We start from the raw sequence: 18,737 nt of genomic DNA, 5'->3' as shown, positions 1-18,737 counted from the left end.
CTTCCTCCAGTCACCTTAAAATTATGTCCTCTCGTGTTAGCCGTTTCCACCCTGGAAAAAGATCTCTGACTGTCCACTCAATCTATGCTTCTTATCATCTTGTACACCTCTATCAAGTCACCTCTCATCCTCCTCTCCAAAGAGAGAGAATTTGAAGAGGCAGAATTTGAGTTAATGTTTCAGGTTGATCTCATCAGGGAAAGTTGGAACAAGTTTTAAAATGTTAAGGAAGGGGAAGAACGTGAGGTGAGTGATGTGCAATGTGAGAGGTGAAATGAAGGATAGTGTAAGAGTCAAGGAAAGAAAACAAAGACGGGTCTAGAGGAAATACTTAAAATAGCAAAATGATCAAATTTTTGAACTTCAAGTCCAGAAGGTTGTAATGTTTCTGATTCTATTGTGTGCTGTTCCTGGAGCTTGCAGTCGACAATTGAAACCACGTAGGAGCCAAGGTCAAGGGTGAGGGTAGGTAGGAGAACTGAAGTGACAAGCAACCAGAAACTTGGAGTAACATTTCAGGAGTAGTTTTGACTAAGTTGGGGAGACCAAAAGCAGCGAAGTTGCATCTCATCCAACTTTGTTCAGGTGGGGAAGTCTTGATCCAGTTTTCTCTCTCCATGGATGTTGACCTGAGTACTTCCTGGATCTTCAGAGTTCAGTTGCATATTTTTACCTCTCTCTTTATAGTTCTCTCTCACCCTGCATAAATACAACCACAACGTTTGGAGATATAAGGAATGGCAACATCCCAGGTCAACATCGCCGACGTATTACATCAGTGACACCTCCAACAGATCTTCAGGAATGGCTTGGCATGTTCCAGGTGAGTGCATCAGACAGGCATACCAAATAATCTGGATGCTGTTTCGGAATTGGGTGGGGGAATGAGGCGTGACTGTTGGTGTGGAGGGTTTGGGTTGGTAAGATGGTGGTCAGGATGAGAATTTGTCCTGGTAATTAGGTTTGTTGTAAATCATGCCTCCATGCTATGAGTCATTTTTTTCTGATGCCTGTGAAAGGATTGCTCTCAACCTTTCTGCTGAGCATGGTATAGCGTCATTGGTGAGATCTCTCAACTTAGAAAGTATTGATGTGGAATCAAAGTGCTACAGGCAGTTTAATGAGAAATTAATAAGGAAAGCATTGGAAGAAGCTGACCATCGTATACCTTCACAGTCGTTATCTTACCCCTTCTCGGACTTGTACTTCATTTGAATACAGTTGCAGTATGGGATCAAAAAATGTATCATTGCATGTTATCATGATTATTTTGTTGTATCTGAAGTGTAAGTGTTCTGTTTGTAATCATTACTGAAATAAAGGCAGGAACATTATCATCTGTGCTTTTTGTTCACAGAAGTGGAGTGGCCCTGAGAAGCTTCTGGCATTGGATGAACTCATTGATCGTTGTGAGACTTCTCAGATCAAATACATGATGCAGGTCATTGAGCCTCAGTTCCAGCGAGACTTCATCTCCCTCCTACCTAAGGAGGTATGTGTTTTGAGGTGTAGAGTCCTTGATGTGCAGTCTGGTCTGGAGCAAGTGGTACAGCTGCACTACAGTCGTACAGCAGCATTTAGAATGCTTATAAAAGTGTAAAGAAAATGGGAATAACAACTCAATGGAGGTGGACGCTCCTTAACTAGTTCTTTTTCTAGTTGCTTGCTTCCGTAAAACTTGTGCCTGAAGGTGATTGATTTCCTTTACCTGCTTCATGTTTTCAGACTGATTGAGGGTTTAGTGTTACAAACGTCAACAGTTACAAAACTTGTGCAATGGTGTATTCTCTGCAAAATTACAAACCCATCTTTTATTGCTCTGTAATTGGTGACCATGCCTTCAGCTGTCCATGGTTAAATTGTAAGGACGTTGTATGGACTCGAGCACAAAATAATAGGTGATCTGACTGAGGTATTTAAAACGATTAAAAGATTCAAAAGGTAAAGGGAGAAACTTTGCTTTTCCTAGGAGAACAAGGAGCAAAAGTGTTCAGTGTTAGAGCTGTGTCAAATGCGGAATTATCACACATGAAGGGTAATGGGTTCCAGAACTCTAACCAATTGAAAATTTTAAATCAACTTTTCAATTGGACATATTCTGTGAATTCAAGGCTTGTGTTAACATATATTAACAGTCTAAAAGATACCACATCCAGCCTGAAGGTGTCCCAATTATATTTGGACATTGCTGCAATTTTGAATCTGCAATATATATTTATTCCAACATGGAGACCACTCAGCCCTTTCGGTCCATGCTGTCTCCCAGCAGAACAGTCCCATTATTCCCATTTCCCCTGTAGCTTTGTTTCTTCTGTGTTCAAGAATTCCTCTTTGGTTCTCATGGCAGTAACCTACACATTTCACAGTAGCCATTTAACGTGCCGCATGTCCTTTTGATGTGGGCAGAAACCCAAGAACCTGGGAGAAATCCACGCAGCCACAGGGAGAGCATGCAAACTCCACACAATACCTGAGGTCACAATCAAACTCTGTCCTTGGAGCTGTGCGGCAGCATTACAAACTGCCATACCATCCACATTGATGGGAATGTGATGGAGGAGGATTGTTAGGCCAGCAGTGAAAATATTTTGAAGTATCAGTCTGATTTTGATCTTTAATTTCCAGATTGATTATGATTAAATGCTTGTCCCCTTCTCCATTGATTTTCCCCAATCATCTGGAGGGTTGAAATCATTTAGGGGTGTCTGTATTTGCTTTTTCCAGCTAGCACTGTACGTCCTGTCATTTCTGGAGCCAAGGGATCTGCTGCGGGCAGCACAGACTTGTCGGTACTGGCGCATCCTGGCTGAGGATAACCTGCTCTGGAGAGAAAAGTGCAGAGAAGAAGGTGAGTCTAGGCAGAAATGAGCTTGCATCTTGTTGGATGTGCCCATCAGATTTTGTCTGAATCTTATCACTGGATTAACACTGAGTGTTGTTGTCAGTCTGTTTGTGTAGGGTTCTGCCAGTCTATGAATTGTAAGTGCTCTGCTGAAGTACAGTTTGAAGGACAGCAGATAATTGATAACATTAATCTAAAGGAGAATTAAACACTTTGCCCTTCATGTGCACATGATATGAGGTTTGCTGGCCTGTGATCAGGTACTTTTACCCTGTTCCTTGAGCCCTGTGGATATTGCACTGACAACAGTCTCTATATAGCCTAAAGATCAAACTGAGAATCATGCTGTGTGCTGCTGAGATGGGCCCCAGAATTTTCCTCGACCTATCCTTCCCATTCATAGTTCAACGCCTATTCCATAAGGCTTAATTTCTTCTTGTGTGCCTGTTTGAACATTATCGAAGTAGAAAATGGCCTGTTTCTTCATGTTCCCCTGAGACTAACCTAACTAACTTCAATCATGCATGAAACACCAATGCTATTGTTTCAATAGCAGCTTGAATCAAAGTGCTTCCAATTAGTTTTCAGTGCACATTTAACATGTTGCCACTTGCTGTGACACTGCAAAATATCTGACATTTTTGTGGAATGAGTACATTTGAAGCAATGGTATATGAAATCTTAATGAATGTAGAAGGCTTTAATGTTTGAGTGAATTTCAGTTTTGGGTGCTGCATCACAAGATGGGTGTCGGACACCAGCGTGAGAGGAAGGCCAGCAGAGATGTGCACCAGGCTGCCCCTTGCCACAGGATTGGAGATGACATCAACTGACCCACTCCTTTTGGCACTGGAACTATGCAGCCAGTCTGCCTAATATACAGGATTAGAGATGTGTCCACAATAGGATTTGACAGCTGATGATCACCATGGTGGGACTTGCACCAAGTTGCCTCTGGTGAGAGTAAAAGGAGACAGATACAGTTCCAAAAAAAGTGTTCCGGTTCCATTTCTCCAATTGTGTGGAAGAGTAGGGAGGCTTGATAAACGAAGGAGGTGGTTCAAGTAAAAATTCTGGCACAGCTCGCTTGAGCAGAATTGTTAGTATCATTGTAGGAAGCAAGGGAAGAAACTGCAGGGAACCTGGCAGAGATTTTTCTATCTTCTTTAGCCGTGGGTGAGATATCAGAAGACTGAAGTGTGGTTAATGTTGTATCTTTAATTTGCAAGGACAAGTCAGGGGACTTCAGCTGGTGAGCCTAACGTCAGTGGTGGGTGAGTTACTGGAGGAGATTCTGAGGGACTGGATCTACTTGCATTTGAAAAAGCAAGGACTAATTGGGGATAATCCGTATGGCTTTTGCGTGGGAAAATAGTGTTTGACGAATTTGATTGAGATTTTTGAAGAGGTGACCAAGAAGATAAGACCATAGGACGTAGGAGCAGAATTAGGCCATTTGGCCTATTGAGTCTGCTCTGCCATTCAATCATGGCTGATTTATATTTCCCCCTCAGCCCCATTCTCCTGCATTCTCCTTGTAACCTTTGATGCCCTTACCAATCAAGAACCTTTCAACCTTGGCTTTAAATGTATCCAATGTCTTGGCCTCCACAGATTCACCACCCTCTGGCTAAAGAAATTCCTCCTCATCTCTGTTCTAAAGGGACGTCCTTCTATTCTGAGGCTGCGCCCTCTGGTCCTAGACTCTCCCGCTACTGGAAACATCCTCTCCATGTCCACTCTATCCAGGCCTTTCAATATTCAGTAGGTTTCAATGAGATTCCCCCCCCAACCCGTCCTTCTAAACTCCAGCGAATACAGGCTCAGAGACATCAAACACTCCTCGTATGTTAACCCTTTCATTCCTGGGATCATTCTTGTAAACCTCCTCTGGACCGTCTCCAATGCCAGCTCATCCTCCCTTCGATATGGATCCCAAAACTGCTTTCAATACGCCAAATGTGGTCTGACCAATGCTTTCTAAAGCCTCAGCATTACATGCTTTTATATTCTAGTCCTCTTGAAATGAATGCTGACATTGTATTTGCCTTCCTTACTACTGACTCAACCTGCAAGTTAACCTTTGGGGAATCCTGCATTAGGACTCCCAAGTCCCTTTTGCCGCTCCAATTTCTGAATTTGCTTCCCGTTTAGAAAATGGTCTACACCTTTATTCCTTCTACCAAAGTGCACTTCCCTACGCTGTATTCCATCTGCCGCTTCTTTGCCCATTCTCCCAACCCATCCAAGTCCTTCTGCAGACTCCCTGCTTTCTCAGCACTACCTGCGTCTCCACCTACCTTTGTATCATCCACAAACTTGGCCACAAAGCCATCAATTCTGTCATCCGGATCATTAACATATAACGTGAAAAGTAGCAGACCCAACATTGACCCCTGCAGAACACCACGAGTCACTGGCAGCCAACCAGGAAAGGCCCCCTTTATTCCCACTCTGCTTTCTGCCAGTCACCCAATCTTCTGTCCATGTTAGTACCTTTCCTGTAATACCATGGGCTCCCATCTTGTTTCACAGCCTCATGTGCAGCACCTTCTGAAAATCCAAGTAAACAACATCCACTGACTCTCCTTTGTCTATCCTGCCTCTTACTTCCTCAAAGAATTCCAACAGATTTGTTAGGCAAGATCTCACCTTAAGGAAACCATGCTGACCTCGGCCTATTCTATCACGAGCTTCTAAGTACCCCAAAACCTCATCCTTAGTAATGGACATCTTACCAACCACAGAAGTAGGGCTAACTGGCCTATAATTTCCTGTCTTTTGCCTCCCTCCCTCCCTTGAGGAGTAGAGTGACATTTGTGATTTTTCCAGTCCTCCTGAACCATTCCTTCCTCTTGAAAGATCACTACTAATGCCTCCACCGTCTCTTCAGCTGCCTCTTTCAGAACCCTGGGGAGTAGTCCATCTGGTCCAGGTGACTTATCCACCTTCAGACCTTTCAGTTTCCTAAGCACCACCACCTCAGTAATGGCAACAACACACACTTCTGCCCCCGACTCTCTCGAAGTTCTGGCACGTTGCTGGTGTCTTCCATAGTGAAGACTGACGCAAAATACTCATTCAGTTCGTCCACCATCTTTGTTTTCCCCATTACTATCTCGCCAGCGTCATTTTCCAGCGGTCTGATGTCCACTCTTGCCTTTCTTTTTCTCTTTATTGAGGGCGGAGTGGTAGAACACTACAGGACAGTACAGGCCCTTCGGCTCTCAATGTCGTGCAGACATTTTATCCTGCTCTAATATCTAACCCTTCCCTCCCACATAGCCCCCCCATTTCTCTATCATTCATGTGTCTATCTAAGAGTCTCTTAAATGTCCCTAATGTATCTGCCCCCACAACCTCTGCCGGCAGTGTGTTCCATGCACCCGCTGCTCACTGTGTGTCTTAAAAAAAAAACTTACTTCTGACATCCCCCTTATCTTCCTCCAGTCACCTTAAAATTTTGGCTCCTCATGTTAGCCATTTTTGCCCTGGGAGAAAGTCTCTGACTTTCTATGCCTCTATGCATAAGATCTATGCCTCATCATCATGTAGACTCTATCAAGTCACCTCTCATCCTCCTCTCTAAAGAGAAAAGCCCTAACTCACTCAACATATGCTCTCCAATCCGGGCAGCATCCTGGTAAATCTCCTCTGCACCCTCTCTAAAGCTTCCACATCCTTCCTATAATGAGGCGACCAGAACTGAACACAATACTCCAGAGTTCTATAGAGCTGCAACATTATCTAGTGGCTCTTGAATTCAATACCCCAACTAATGAAGGCCAACACACCATATGCTGCCTTAACAACCCTTTTGACCTGCATAGCAACCTTGAGGGATTTATGGATGTGGACCTCAAGATCCCTCTGTTCCTCCACACTGCTAAGAGTCCTGCCATTAACCCTGTATTCCGCCTTCAGATTTGATCTCTCGAAGTGGATCACTTCACACTTATCCGGGTTGAACTCCATCTGCCACTTCTCAGCCCAGCTCTGCATTCTAGCAATGTCCTGTTGGAATCTACATTAACCTTCTACACTACCCACAACACCACCAACCTTTGTATCATAAGCAAACTTACGAACCGACCCTTCCACATCCTCATCCAAGAAGTTGTCTACTTTAACTTTGGCAAGGCTTTTGACAAGGTACTATATGTAGGGTGGTCCGGAAGGTTAGATCTCATGGGATCCAGGATGACCCAGCCAATTGGGTACAAGGTTGGCTTGGAGGTGGGAGTTAGAGGGTGTAGTGGAGGGTTGTTTTCCAGATTGGAGGCCTGTGATGACTGGTGGTGTGCAAGGATCCATGCTAATTTCACTGTTGTTGTGTACATTAATTTTTTTTGTTAAGATTATAGGTGGCACAATTAGCAAGTTTGTGGATGACACCACAATTGCTGGTGTGGTTGACAGTGAAGAGGGTTGTCTCAGGCTTCAACAGGAGCTAGATCAACTGGTAAAATGACTGAAGGAATGTCAGATGGAACTTGAACAAGTATGAAGTGATACTTTTTGGGAAGTTAAACCAGGGCAGGTCTTGCACAGTGAATGGCAGGGCCCTGTACAGAGAGATTGGGATACAGGTACATAGTTCTCCGAAAGTGCCAACGTGGGTAGTAAACAAGGCGATCAAGAAGTCTTATGGCATGTTTGCCTTCATTGTGTAGGCATTGAGTGCAAGAGTTGGGACATCATGTTATTGCTGTACAAGATATTGATAAGACTGCACCTGGAATATTGTGTGTCATTCTGCTCACCATAGAATCATAGAACAGTACAGCACGATACAGGCCTTTTGGCCCACAATGTTGTGCTGACCTTTAAACCTTGCCTAAGACTATCTAACCCCTTCCTCTCACATATCCCTCTATTTTAAATTCCTCCATATGCTTATCTAACAATCTCTTGAATTTGACCTATGTACCTGCCTCCACCACTGCCCCAGGCAGCGCATTCCATGCCCCAACCACTCTCTGGGTAAAAAACCTCCCTCTGATATCTCCCTTGAACTTCCCACCCATTACTTTAAAGCAGTGCCCTCTTGTATTGAGCATTGGTGCCCTGGGAAAGAGGTGCTGGCTGTCTACTCTATTCCTCTTAATGTTTTGTACACCTCTATCATGTCTCCCCTCATCCTCCTTCTCTCCAAAGAGTAAAGCCCTAGCTCCCTTAGTCTCTTCTCATAATGCATACTCTCTAAACCAGGCAGCATCCTCTGCACTCTTTCCAACACTTCCACATCCTTCCTATAATGAGGCGACCAGAACTGAACACTGTACTCTAAGTTTGGTCTAACCAGAGTTTTGTAGAGCTGCATCATTACCTCGTGGCTCTTAAACTCGATCCCACGACTTAGGAAAGGTAACATCCCATCAGCTTCCTTAACTACCCTATCCACCTGTGTGGCAACTTTCAGGGATCTGTGGATATGGATCCCAGATCCCTCTGCTCCTCCACACTGCTCAGAATTCTGCCATTAGCTTTGTACTCAGCCTTGGTGATTGTCCTTCCAAAGTGTACCACCTCACACTCCTCTGGATTGAACTCCATCTGCCACGTATCAGCCCAGCTATGCATCCTATCAATATCCCTCTGCAATCTTCGACAATCCTCCACACTATCCACAACACCACCAACGTTTGTGTCATCTGCAAACTTGCCAACCCACCCTTCTACCCCCTCATCCAAGTCATTAATAAAAATGTACCATAGTACAAGAAGAATGTGATTAAGCAAGAGAGGGTGCAGGAGTGATTCACAAGGATGTTGCCAGCACTGGAGGGCTTGAGTTAAAAGGACAGTCTGGATAGGCTGGGACTTTGTAGAGGTATTTAAAATTATGATGGGCATAGATAAGCTGGGATGGTCACTGCCTTTTTCCCGGGGTAGGGGAGTCTAAACCTAGAGGGCAAAGGTTTAAGGTGAGAGGGGAAAGATTTAAAGGGGTCCTGAGGGGCAACTTTTTCACACACAGGGTGGTGGTAATATAGAATGAGCTGCCAGGGGAAATAGTAGAGGCAGGTACAACTGCAGCGTTTAAAAGACATTAGGTAGGTTCATGGACAAGTAAGGTTTGGAGGGATATGGGGCAAATGCAGATAAATGGGACTGGTTCAGGTAGACACCTTGGTGGGCATGGACAGGTTGAGCTGAAGGGCTTGGTTCCGTGCTGTATGACGCTATGCCTCTGTGGGTCTCTGCTGTATATTTTAGCATGTGCAAGGTTTGCCCTTTCAGTGTTGCCGTTTCTCTAGATTTCATGGTTCAGTCTTCACTAATTCACTGTAGTTTTGTCTCTACATTTTGGAATCTTCCCAGAAGTCATTTGATCAGTGTGCCGACCAGAGTTGACCTTAATGTTGTGCGGCTTCTAAGATATATTTAAAAGCTCCACGTAACCGTTGTCACAGTATTCTAATGGCTTCAGTGCTCCACCATACGTGCCAATGCTAAATAAGTTTTGAGTCTTGTTATTCTTGTCTTTATCCAGATATCATTTGTTAATTTTTGGAATTATTATATGATATCAATATTGAGTAGCTGTGTGAATCCTGTAGATGTTAATTATTTCCTTTATTGCTGGTGCACTCGGTTTGACTTAGTTAATTTGACAGCTTTGTATATGTTGTGCAATTCTTGATCATTTATCAAGAATTTGTAGAGAAGGAATAGGAGGGCATGTTCGGCTTGAGTCATGGACTTCCATTGGCTATTAATAACACAGCAATGAGTCAAAAGAGATGGGGCAACAGAGAGGTGGGAGTCCAATGTCAGCCGATAAAGAGGCGGTGTGGGCATACGGGGGTGGTGCCAGAGGATTGGAGGATTGCGAATGTGGTCCCCTTGTTCAAAAAAGGTAATAGGGATAGGCCAGGGAATTATAGACCGGTGAGTCTCACGTCTGTGGTGGGTAAGCTGTTAGAAAGGATTCTAAGGGATAGGATTTATGAACACCTAGAGAATCATGGACTGATTAGGGACAGCCAGCATGGCTTTGTGAAGGGAAGATCTTGCCTCACAAGCCTGATAGAGTTCTTTGAGGAGGTGACCAGGAAGATTGATGAGGGCAGTGTGGTGGATGTGGTTTACATGGATTTTAGTAAGGCATTTGATAAGGTTCCTCATGGTAGGCTTCTTCAGAAGGTCAGAGGCCAAGGGATCCAAGGAAGCTTGGCTGTGTGGATTAGGAATTGGCTTGCATGTAGAAAGCAGAGGGTTGTGGTGGAAGGAGTGCCCTCGGATTGGAAGGCAGTGACTGGTGGTGTCCCGCAGGGATCGGTTCTGGGACCTCTACTTTTTGTGATATTTATAGATGACTTAGATGAGGGGGTGGAGGGCTGGGTTAGTAAGTTTGCGGACGACACTAAGATAGGCGGTGTTGTGGATAGTGTGGAGGGCTGTCGGAGCTTACAGAGGGATATTGATAGGATGCAGAGCTGGGCTGACAAGTGGCAGATGGAGTTCAATCCGGAGAAGTGTGAGGTGGTACACTTTGGAAGGACAAACTCCAGGGCAGAGTACAGGGTAAACGGCAAGGTACTTGGCAGTGTGGAGGAGCAGAGGGATCTGGGGGTTCATATTCACAGTTCATTGAAAGTTGCCTCACAGGTGGAAAGAGCAGTTAAGAAGGCCAATGGGATGTTGGCTTTCATAAATCATGGGATTGAGTTTAAGAGCCGCGAGGTTATGATGCAGCTTTACAAAACTCTAGTTAGGCCACATTTAGAGTACTGTGTTCAGTTCTGGTCGCCTCATTATAGGAAGGATGTGGAGGCATTGGAGAGGGTGCAGAGGAGATTTACCAGGATGCTGCCTGGATTGGAGGGTATTGAATATGAGGAGAGGCTTAAGGTGCTAGGGCTTTATTCACTGGAAAGGAGGAGGATGAGAGGAGACATGATAGAGGTATATAAAATATTGAGAGGAATAGATAGACAGTCAGCGCCTCCTTCCCAGGGCACCACTGTTCAAGACGAGAGGTCATGGCTTTAAGGTTATGGGTGGGAGGTTCAGGGGAGATGTCAGAGGGAGGTTTTTCACCCAAAGAGTGGTTGGTGCATGGAATGCACTGCCTGGGGTGGTGGTGGAGGCAGATACATTGAACAGGTTCAAGAGCTTGTTGGATAGGCATATGGAGGAACATGAGATAGAGGGATATGCGGGAGGAAGGGGTTAGGTAGTGTGAGGGTGGTCTGATGGACGGCACGACACGGTGGGCCGAAGGGCCTGTTTTGTGCTGTATGGTTCTATGGTTCATATTTAATTCCATCAAAGGAGTTTGAGGGGAAACGAACCATATCCATTAATTTTCTGTTGGTCTCTGTTTCCTGTCCAGTGATTGAGGAGCCCCTGTACCTGCGGCGGCGTCGAATGCTGAGCACAGGTTTCATGTACAGTCCATGGAAATCTGCCTTCATGCGGCAGCATAAGATCGACACCAACTGGCGATCTGGAGAGATCAAACCTCCAAAGGTAAGTTGGTTACAATACGATTGTTGTAGGTGGAGGTTTTCACGGGAAGCTGCCTGAGGACCAGTGAACAATGTAATGCACAAGGCATGTCTTTTCAAACTAGTTTACTGTTCAATTTAAGGCTGCTCAGGAAATGCCCAAGTGTCCCTGTTGTCCAATAACCAGAATAGTCTTCCTAGAATGTCTTGGGGAGGGATGGCATAGTTTGAGGAATGCAGATTTGAACCTAAGAGTAATCTGGGCTTCCAAATCGCCCAAGGGTGTTACTTCAAGGGTAGTAGAGGGCAAATTAGCCAGAAGGTGATCTGATTTGTGGAGGCGATTTCTATTGCTGTACAGGTTAAAGTTCCTGTATTGTCGATTGGTGAATTGGATTTCTGAAGTCAGTGCCTGAGGTCACGATGGTGATTCCCACCTGGTCCACATTCTAGGATTGTTTTTGTGTGGGGAAGGTGGTTAATTTTGTCTCCTCCCGAAAACTGTTTTCCCATCTACAGGTTACAGCATAGTGCACTTCACATATCTGCGTAGAAGATTATTTCATAAGAGGCCATAGTGGAGTGTATCTTTTCTGACTTGCTGCTAGCTCATTCTTGAATTAAACTTGGATTCTTTTCCCTGGAGTGATGGAGGCTGAGGGGCAATCTAATACTATGTCTCAAATACTAGAGGCCATAGGTTTAAGGTGAGGGGGGAGCATTCTTTTTTACACAGTGGTGGGTGCCTGGAACGTGCTGTCGTTGGGGGGGATGGAGGGTGGTAGAAGCAGATACAATAGCAATGTTTGAGACATTCAGACACATGAACAGATGGGACGGAGGGATATGGACCATGTGCAGGCAGATGGGATTAGTTTAAATTGGAATCCTGGGTTGGCACAGATGTGGTGGGCCAAAGGGCCACCTCCTGTGCAGTACTTTTCAATGTTCCACGTACTAATCTATTCACTTTAAAACTCTACAACTCCTCCTCTATTCCACTCTCAAATGTCTCCATGGTACCTTTTAAGCCTTTCACATCTCACAGTTGATTCTCACCGCACTTGTGCATACTTGGAGTTTGAGATGTTGAATCAAGAGGTGCTCATTTTTAACCAACTCTATCTGAAAATGGGAGGTGGTTCCTCTTAATCCCATGTATATTGGGGCCTAACCTGCAGACTGGCATGATGGAAGGAGTCTTATGATTTTTTTTGAATCAACGTTCATTCCATCCTTAAGAATAAGAACACAATAAATTGAAGCTGGTGTTGGCTTTTCAGCCCCACTAGTCTGCTTTGCCATTCAATAGAGCGTGGCCAAGCACATGCAACTGCTCCCACTTTTCCAGAAGATTCCCTATCTTACAATTCCTTTCATGTTGAAGAATCTGATTTCAGCCCTGAACATACAAAGACTTGCACATCTCTGGGGTATGGTATTCCATAGATTTACAGCCCTCTGCGCAGAGAAGTTTGTTCCCATCTCTGTTCTAAATGGATGGTCCCTTACCTTGAGACTGTGCCACCTAATTCAGACTCTAGGTTGATTGACATTCTCTCAGCTTCCATCCTGTCAATCAGTCCAGGAATCTTTCACATTTCAACAAGATAACCTTATTCTTCGGAGAAACAGTCTGGGCCTATGCCGAAGGGCAGAATATGCTCATAGTACAGTTAGCACTTGCACCATGCAGATTTTGTTCATTAGGATCTGGGTGAAGCTACATTTATCATCCACGCAAATTGTCCTGTGGTAGTAATAAACCTAACCATAAAGAGGTGGGAAGCTTAATTGGCTACTGTAACTTGGTATAAGCAGGAAAATCAGAAGGTGGAGATGTGGAAGGAAATGTATGGAATTGATTTGGATGCTTCATAATACAATAGAACATAGAACACTACAGCATAGTACAGGCCCTTTGGCCCACAATTGTTGTGCTGACATTTTATGCTGCTCTAAGATCTATCTAACCCTTCCCTCCCACACAGCCCCCTATCTTTCTATCATTCGTGTGTCTAAGAGTCTCTAAAATGTCCCTAATGTATCTGCCCCCACAACCTCTGCCGGCAATGCGTTCCACACACACCCACCATTCTCTTTGTAATAAAACTTACCCCTGATATCCCCATTACACCTTCCTCCAATCACCTTAAAATTATGTCCCCTTGTGTTAGCCATTGTTGCCCTGGGGAAAAGTCTCTGACTGTCCACTCGATCTATGCCTCTTATCATCTTGTACACCTCTATCACACCACTCCTCTCCAAAGAGAAAAGCCCTAGCTCGCTCAACCTATCCTCATAAGACATGCTCTCCAATCCAGGCCGCATCCTGGTAAATCTCCTCTGCACCCTCTCTAAAGCTTTCACGTCCTTCCTATAATGAGGCGACCAGAACTGAACACAGTACTACCAAGTGTGGTCTGACCAGAGTGCTTTAGAGCTGCAACATCGCCTCACGGCTCTTGAACTCAACATCCTGACTAATGAAGGCCAACGCTCCATACGCCTTCTTAACAACCCTATCGACCTGCGTGGCAACCTTGAGGGGATCTGTGGATGTGAACCCCAACAAGCCTCTGTTCCTCCACACCGCTAAGAGTCCTGCCATTGACTTTGTATTCTGCTTTAGAATTCAATCTCCCAAAGTGTATCACTTCACACTTATCCGGATTGAACTCCATCTGCCACTTCTCAGCCCAACTCTGCATCCTGTTAATATCCTGTTGTAATCTACAGCAACCTTCTACACTATCCACAACACCATCAACCTTTATCATCAGCAAATTTACTAACCCACCCTTCCACATCTTCATCCAAGTCATTTATAAAAATCATAAAGAGCAGGGGTCCCCGAACAGATCTCTGCAGAACATCACTGGTCACCGACCTCCAGGCAGAATACGCTCCATCTACCACCACCCTCTGTCTTCCATGGGCGAGCCAATTCTGAATCCACACTGCCAAGTTTCCCTGGATCCCATGCCTCCTGACTTTCTGAATGAGCCTTCCATTAGGAATCTTAACAAACACCTTACTAAAATCCATGTACACCACATCCACTGCTCTACCTTCGTCAATGTGCTTTGTCACATCCTCAAAGAATTCAATCAGTTTCGTGAGGCATGACCTGCCCCTCTCGAAGCCATGCTGACTGTCTCTAATCAGCCTATGCTTCTCCAAATGCCCATAAATCCTTTCTCTAAGAATCTTCTCCAGTAATTTGCCCACCACTGAAGTAAGACTCACTGGTCTGTAATTCCCAGGGTTATCCCTACTTCCTTTCTTAAAGGAACAACATTTGCCACCCTCCAATCATCTGACACTACTCCTGTGGCCAGTGAGGACACAAAGATCGTCAGCAAAGGCGCAGCAATCTCTTCCCTCGCTTCCCATAATAAACTTGGATATATCCCTTCCCATTCCAGTGACTTATCTATCATAATGTTTTTCAGTAGTTCCAGCACATCTTCCTTCCCCACATCGACATGCCCTAGCATATCAGTCTGTCGTATGCCATTCTCACAAACGTCAAGGTCTCTCTCTCTCTGGTGAATACTGAGGCAAAGTATTCATTAAGGACCTCCCCTACCTCTTCCGACTCCAGGCACACGTTTCCTCTTTTATCCCTGATCAGTCCTACCCTCACTCCAGTCGTCCTCCTATTCTTCACGTACATGTAGAACGCCTTGGAGTTTTCCTTGACCCTGCTCACCAAGGGCTTCTCATGCCCACTTCTAGCTCTGATAAGTCCATTCTTAAGCTCCCTCCTGGCTACCTTGTAACTCTCCGGAGCCCTGTCTGATCCATGCTTTCTAAACCTCAAGTAAGCTTCTTTCTAAACCTTAGGTAAGCCTCTTTCTTCCTCTTGACAAGATATTCTACATCTCTTGTCAACCACGGTTCCTTCACTCTACCATCCTTACTCTGCCTCATTGGGACAAACTTATCCAGAGCCCCATGCAAGTATTCCTTAAACAGCCTCCACATTTCCACTGTGCACTTCCCCAAGAACATCTGTTCCCAATTTACACTCCCAAGTTCCTGCCTAATAGCATCATAATTCCCCCTCCCCCAGTTAAATACTTTCCCATCTCATCTGCTCGTATCCCTCTCCAAGGCTGTGGTAAAGGTCAAGGAGTTATGGTCACTGTCTCCAAAATGCTTTCCCACCAAGAGATCTGAAACCTGATCAGGCTTATTGCCTTGTACCAGATCCAGCATAGCCTCTCCTCTCCTCGGCCTGTCCACACTCTGTGTCAGGAATCCTTCCTGGACACACCCAACAAACTCTGCCCTATCTATCCCCTTGACATTAAGGAGGCAAAGTTGAAATCACCCATGACAATAACCCTGTTATTTTTGCCCTCTCCAAAATCTGCCTGCCGATCTGCTCCTAGCATCTATGCTGCTTATTGGGGGGTCTGTAGAATACTCCCAATAGAGTGATCGCTCCCTTTCTGTTTCTGACTTCCACCCACAGACTCAATGGATGGTTCCTCCAGGATGTCCTCCCTTTCTACAGCTGTGACACTGTCCCTGATCAGCAAAGTCGCTCCCCCACCTCTTTTACCTCAGCCCCTGTCCCTTTTGAAACATCTAAACCCCGGAATATCCAGCAGCCATTCCTGCCCTTGCGACAGCCAAGTCTCTGTAATGGCCACCACGTCATATAGTTCCACGTACTTACCCACGCTCTAAGTTCATCAGCCTTGTTCCTGATACTTTTCGCATTAAGGTAGACACACTTCAGCCCATCCAACTGACTGCAATTTTGCCCTTTCAACTGCCTATTCTTCCTCAGTCTTTCTACACTCTGCATCTACTTGTACACTAAATGAACCAACCTCTGACTTATCGCTCTGGTGCCCATCCCCCTGCCAAACTAGTTTAAACCCTCCCCAACAGCTCTAGCAAACCTGCCCGCAAGAATTTTGGTCCCCCTCCAGTTCAGGTGTAACCTGTCCCTTTTGTACAGGTCGTACCTTCCCCAGAAGAGATCCCAATGATCAATAAATTTGAAACCCTGCCCCCTGCACTGATTTCTCAGCCACTCATTCATCTGCCAAATCATCCTATTCTTACCCTTACTGGCATGTGGCACAGGCAGCAATCCAGAGATTACTGCCCTTGAGGTCCTGCTTTTCAGCTTCCTACCTAACTCCCTATATTCCCTCTTCAGGACCTCATCTCTTTTTCTACCTATGTCATTGGTACCAATATGTACCATGACCTCTGGCTGGTCACCCTCCCCCTTCAGAATGCTGTGGACCCGATCCGAGGCGTCCCTGACCCTGGCACAAGGGAGGCAACATACCATCCGGGAGTCCCTTTCACATCCACAGAATCTCCTGTCTGCTCCCCTTACTATGGAATCCCCTGTCACTACCGCTCTCCTCTTCTTCCCCCCTTCCCTTCTGCGCCACACGACCAGGCTCAGTGCCAGAGACCTGGTCACTGTGTGGCTTTCCTCTGGTAGGCCATCCCCACCTCTCTTCCCCCTCATCCCCCCCTCACCCCCCGAACAGTATCCAAAACGGTATACCTGTTATTGAGGGGAACAGCCACAGGGGTACTCTGCACTATCTACCTATTCTCTGTCCTTCTCTTGACAGTCACCCAGCTACCTGCCTCCTGCAGTCTTGGAGTGACTGCCTCCCTGTAGCTCTTGTCAATGTACTCCTCGGTATCCCGTAGGAGCTGAAGGAAATACAGCTGGATGCACCTTGTGCAGATGTAGTTATCAGGGAGACTGGATGTCTCCCAGAACAATAAAGTTGTTCTGATATTTTACCCCAGCTGCACCTTCCTGTACTAATCCCATGTCCCTTGATTTCCTTATTATTCAAAAATCTATCAGTCTCTGTTGTGAGTGCACTCAGCCACTGAGCATGCACACCCCTCTGGTGTAGAGAATTCTTAAACTTGCTATTATCTGGATGAAGAAATTGCTTCTTATCTGTCTTTGATATGTGATCCCCAGTTCTGTGCACCCCACCAGGGGGAAGTGTCAACCCCGCATCAGCCTGTCAAACCTCCATAAAAAATGTTGTTTCATTTGAGGTCTTCCCTCTATTCTGAACTGTAGAGAGCTGGGCTTGCTTAATCTGTCCTCATTGCTTAACCACCCCTGGAGTTAATCTGGTGAACCTTCACATACTCCCTCTTTTGCAACTACATCTATCCTTGAGCAGGGAAAAGAGATCTGCACACAATATTCCCGATGTGGTCTCACCAGGGTTCTATAATTTGAGCAAGATGTTTCTATCCTCTTGCGATTAAGGCCGACATGCCATTTGCCTTTCTAATTGCTTGCTGTCCTTCCACATTAACTTTCATTTGTTGGTGTACAAGGACAAGTAGGTTCCTCTGAACACCAATACCTTCCACTCTCTTAGCCCTTAATACTTCTAATTTTCTCTACAAAGTGGATGACATCATGTTTCCAAATTATATTCCCTCTGCCATGTCCTTGTTCATTCACTTAGCCTCAAAGCCCCTGTGCCAGTTTTGTATTGCCACCTCAGCAAAATTGAACATATTGCATTTGGTTCCCCTTGTCCAAATTATTGTTCTGGATTATAAACAGCTGGGCCCTGTGGCATCCCACTCGTCAGTCTCCCATGTGAAAATGTTCTCTCTGTTAACCAGTCCTCTATGTGTGCCATTATATTACCCCAAATACCATGTGCTCACCGTTATCTATCCTGCTATTTACAATCTCAAAGAGTTATCCAGTTGATCACTCTAAGAACCTGAGATTACTTCAGGGCAGTTCTTAAACTGTTCAATACAACTGGATGGTTAACACTTGAATTTTAGTAATTGGACAGGTTGGTTGTAACTGAAATTGCATGTGCATGGAGTGGGCACAGATGGGAATATGTACTGTGCCAGCTATGTCTTTGTCATAGGATTTTTCAGGGGTCGTCTCACCAATTCCATAGCGCAGAATGTTAGAGCTGAGGCATAGCATGAAATGGGTCCTTTGGCCCATCACACCCAGGCCATTTCTGACTGTCCACCATGTCCGTGCCCCTCAGAACCTTACAGACTTCTATCAGGTCGTCCCTCAGCATCTGCTCCAGAGTAAACAATCCAAGTTTGTCCAACCTCTCCTAATAGCTAATGCTCTCTAATCCAGGCAGCATCCTGATGAACCTACAGGTGCTGCCTGACCTGAGTGTTTCCAGAGTTTTCTATTTTTATTTGTTAAGACCAGAAAATTGTAACTGAGGAAAGAGAGGATGGATTGTTTCTGTAACTGAGGATGCTGAAAGATTTGATCTGAAGTGATAAGAGGCTAGTGTAGAGTGAATAGGAAGGGCCTATTTCCCTTAGCAGGAAGGTCAAAATCGATGAGGTAAAAATTTGAAGGATTCCTGAAGAATGGATTCTCTGTTGTCAACTCTGACTTGGAATCTCACCAGAGCTACGGA

At 45.2% G+C, this 18,737-nt stretch overlaps 1 protein-coding gene across 1 annotated transcript in view; it reads left to right on the top strand.

Annotated features, from left to right (window-relative positions):
- Positions 1-18,737, top strand: part of LOC127576083 (F-box/WD repeat-containing protein 7-like) — a 160,614-nt gene that overhangs the window by 132,698 nt on the left and 9,179 nt on the right. Inside the window, exons 5-8 of the mRNA XM_052026459.1 lie at positions 688-823; positions 1,358-1,492; positions 2,725-2,848; positions 11,184-11,320. Of these exons, the coding sequence (XP_051882419.1) occupies positions 688-823; positions 1,358-1,492; positions 2,725-2,848; positions 11,184-11,320 (532 nt within the window). The remainder of the gene's footprint in view (positions 1-687; positions 824-1,357; positions 1,493-2,724; positions 2,849-11,183; positions 11,321-18,737) is intronic.

The sequence above is a fragment of the Pristis pectinata genome, chromosome 11 (genome assembly GCF_009764475.1).
Source record: "Pristis pectinata isolate sPriPec2 chromosome 11, sPriPec2.1.pri, whole genome shotgun sequence".
Classification (NCBI taxonomy): Eukaryota; Metazoa; Chordata; class Chondrichthyes; order Rhinopristiformes; family Pristidae; genus Pristis; species Pristis pectinata.
The sequence above is the reverse complement of the archived record's forward strand: the minus strand, read 5'-3'. Positions and strand labels throughout refer to the sequence as shown.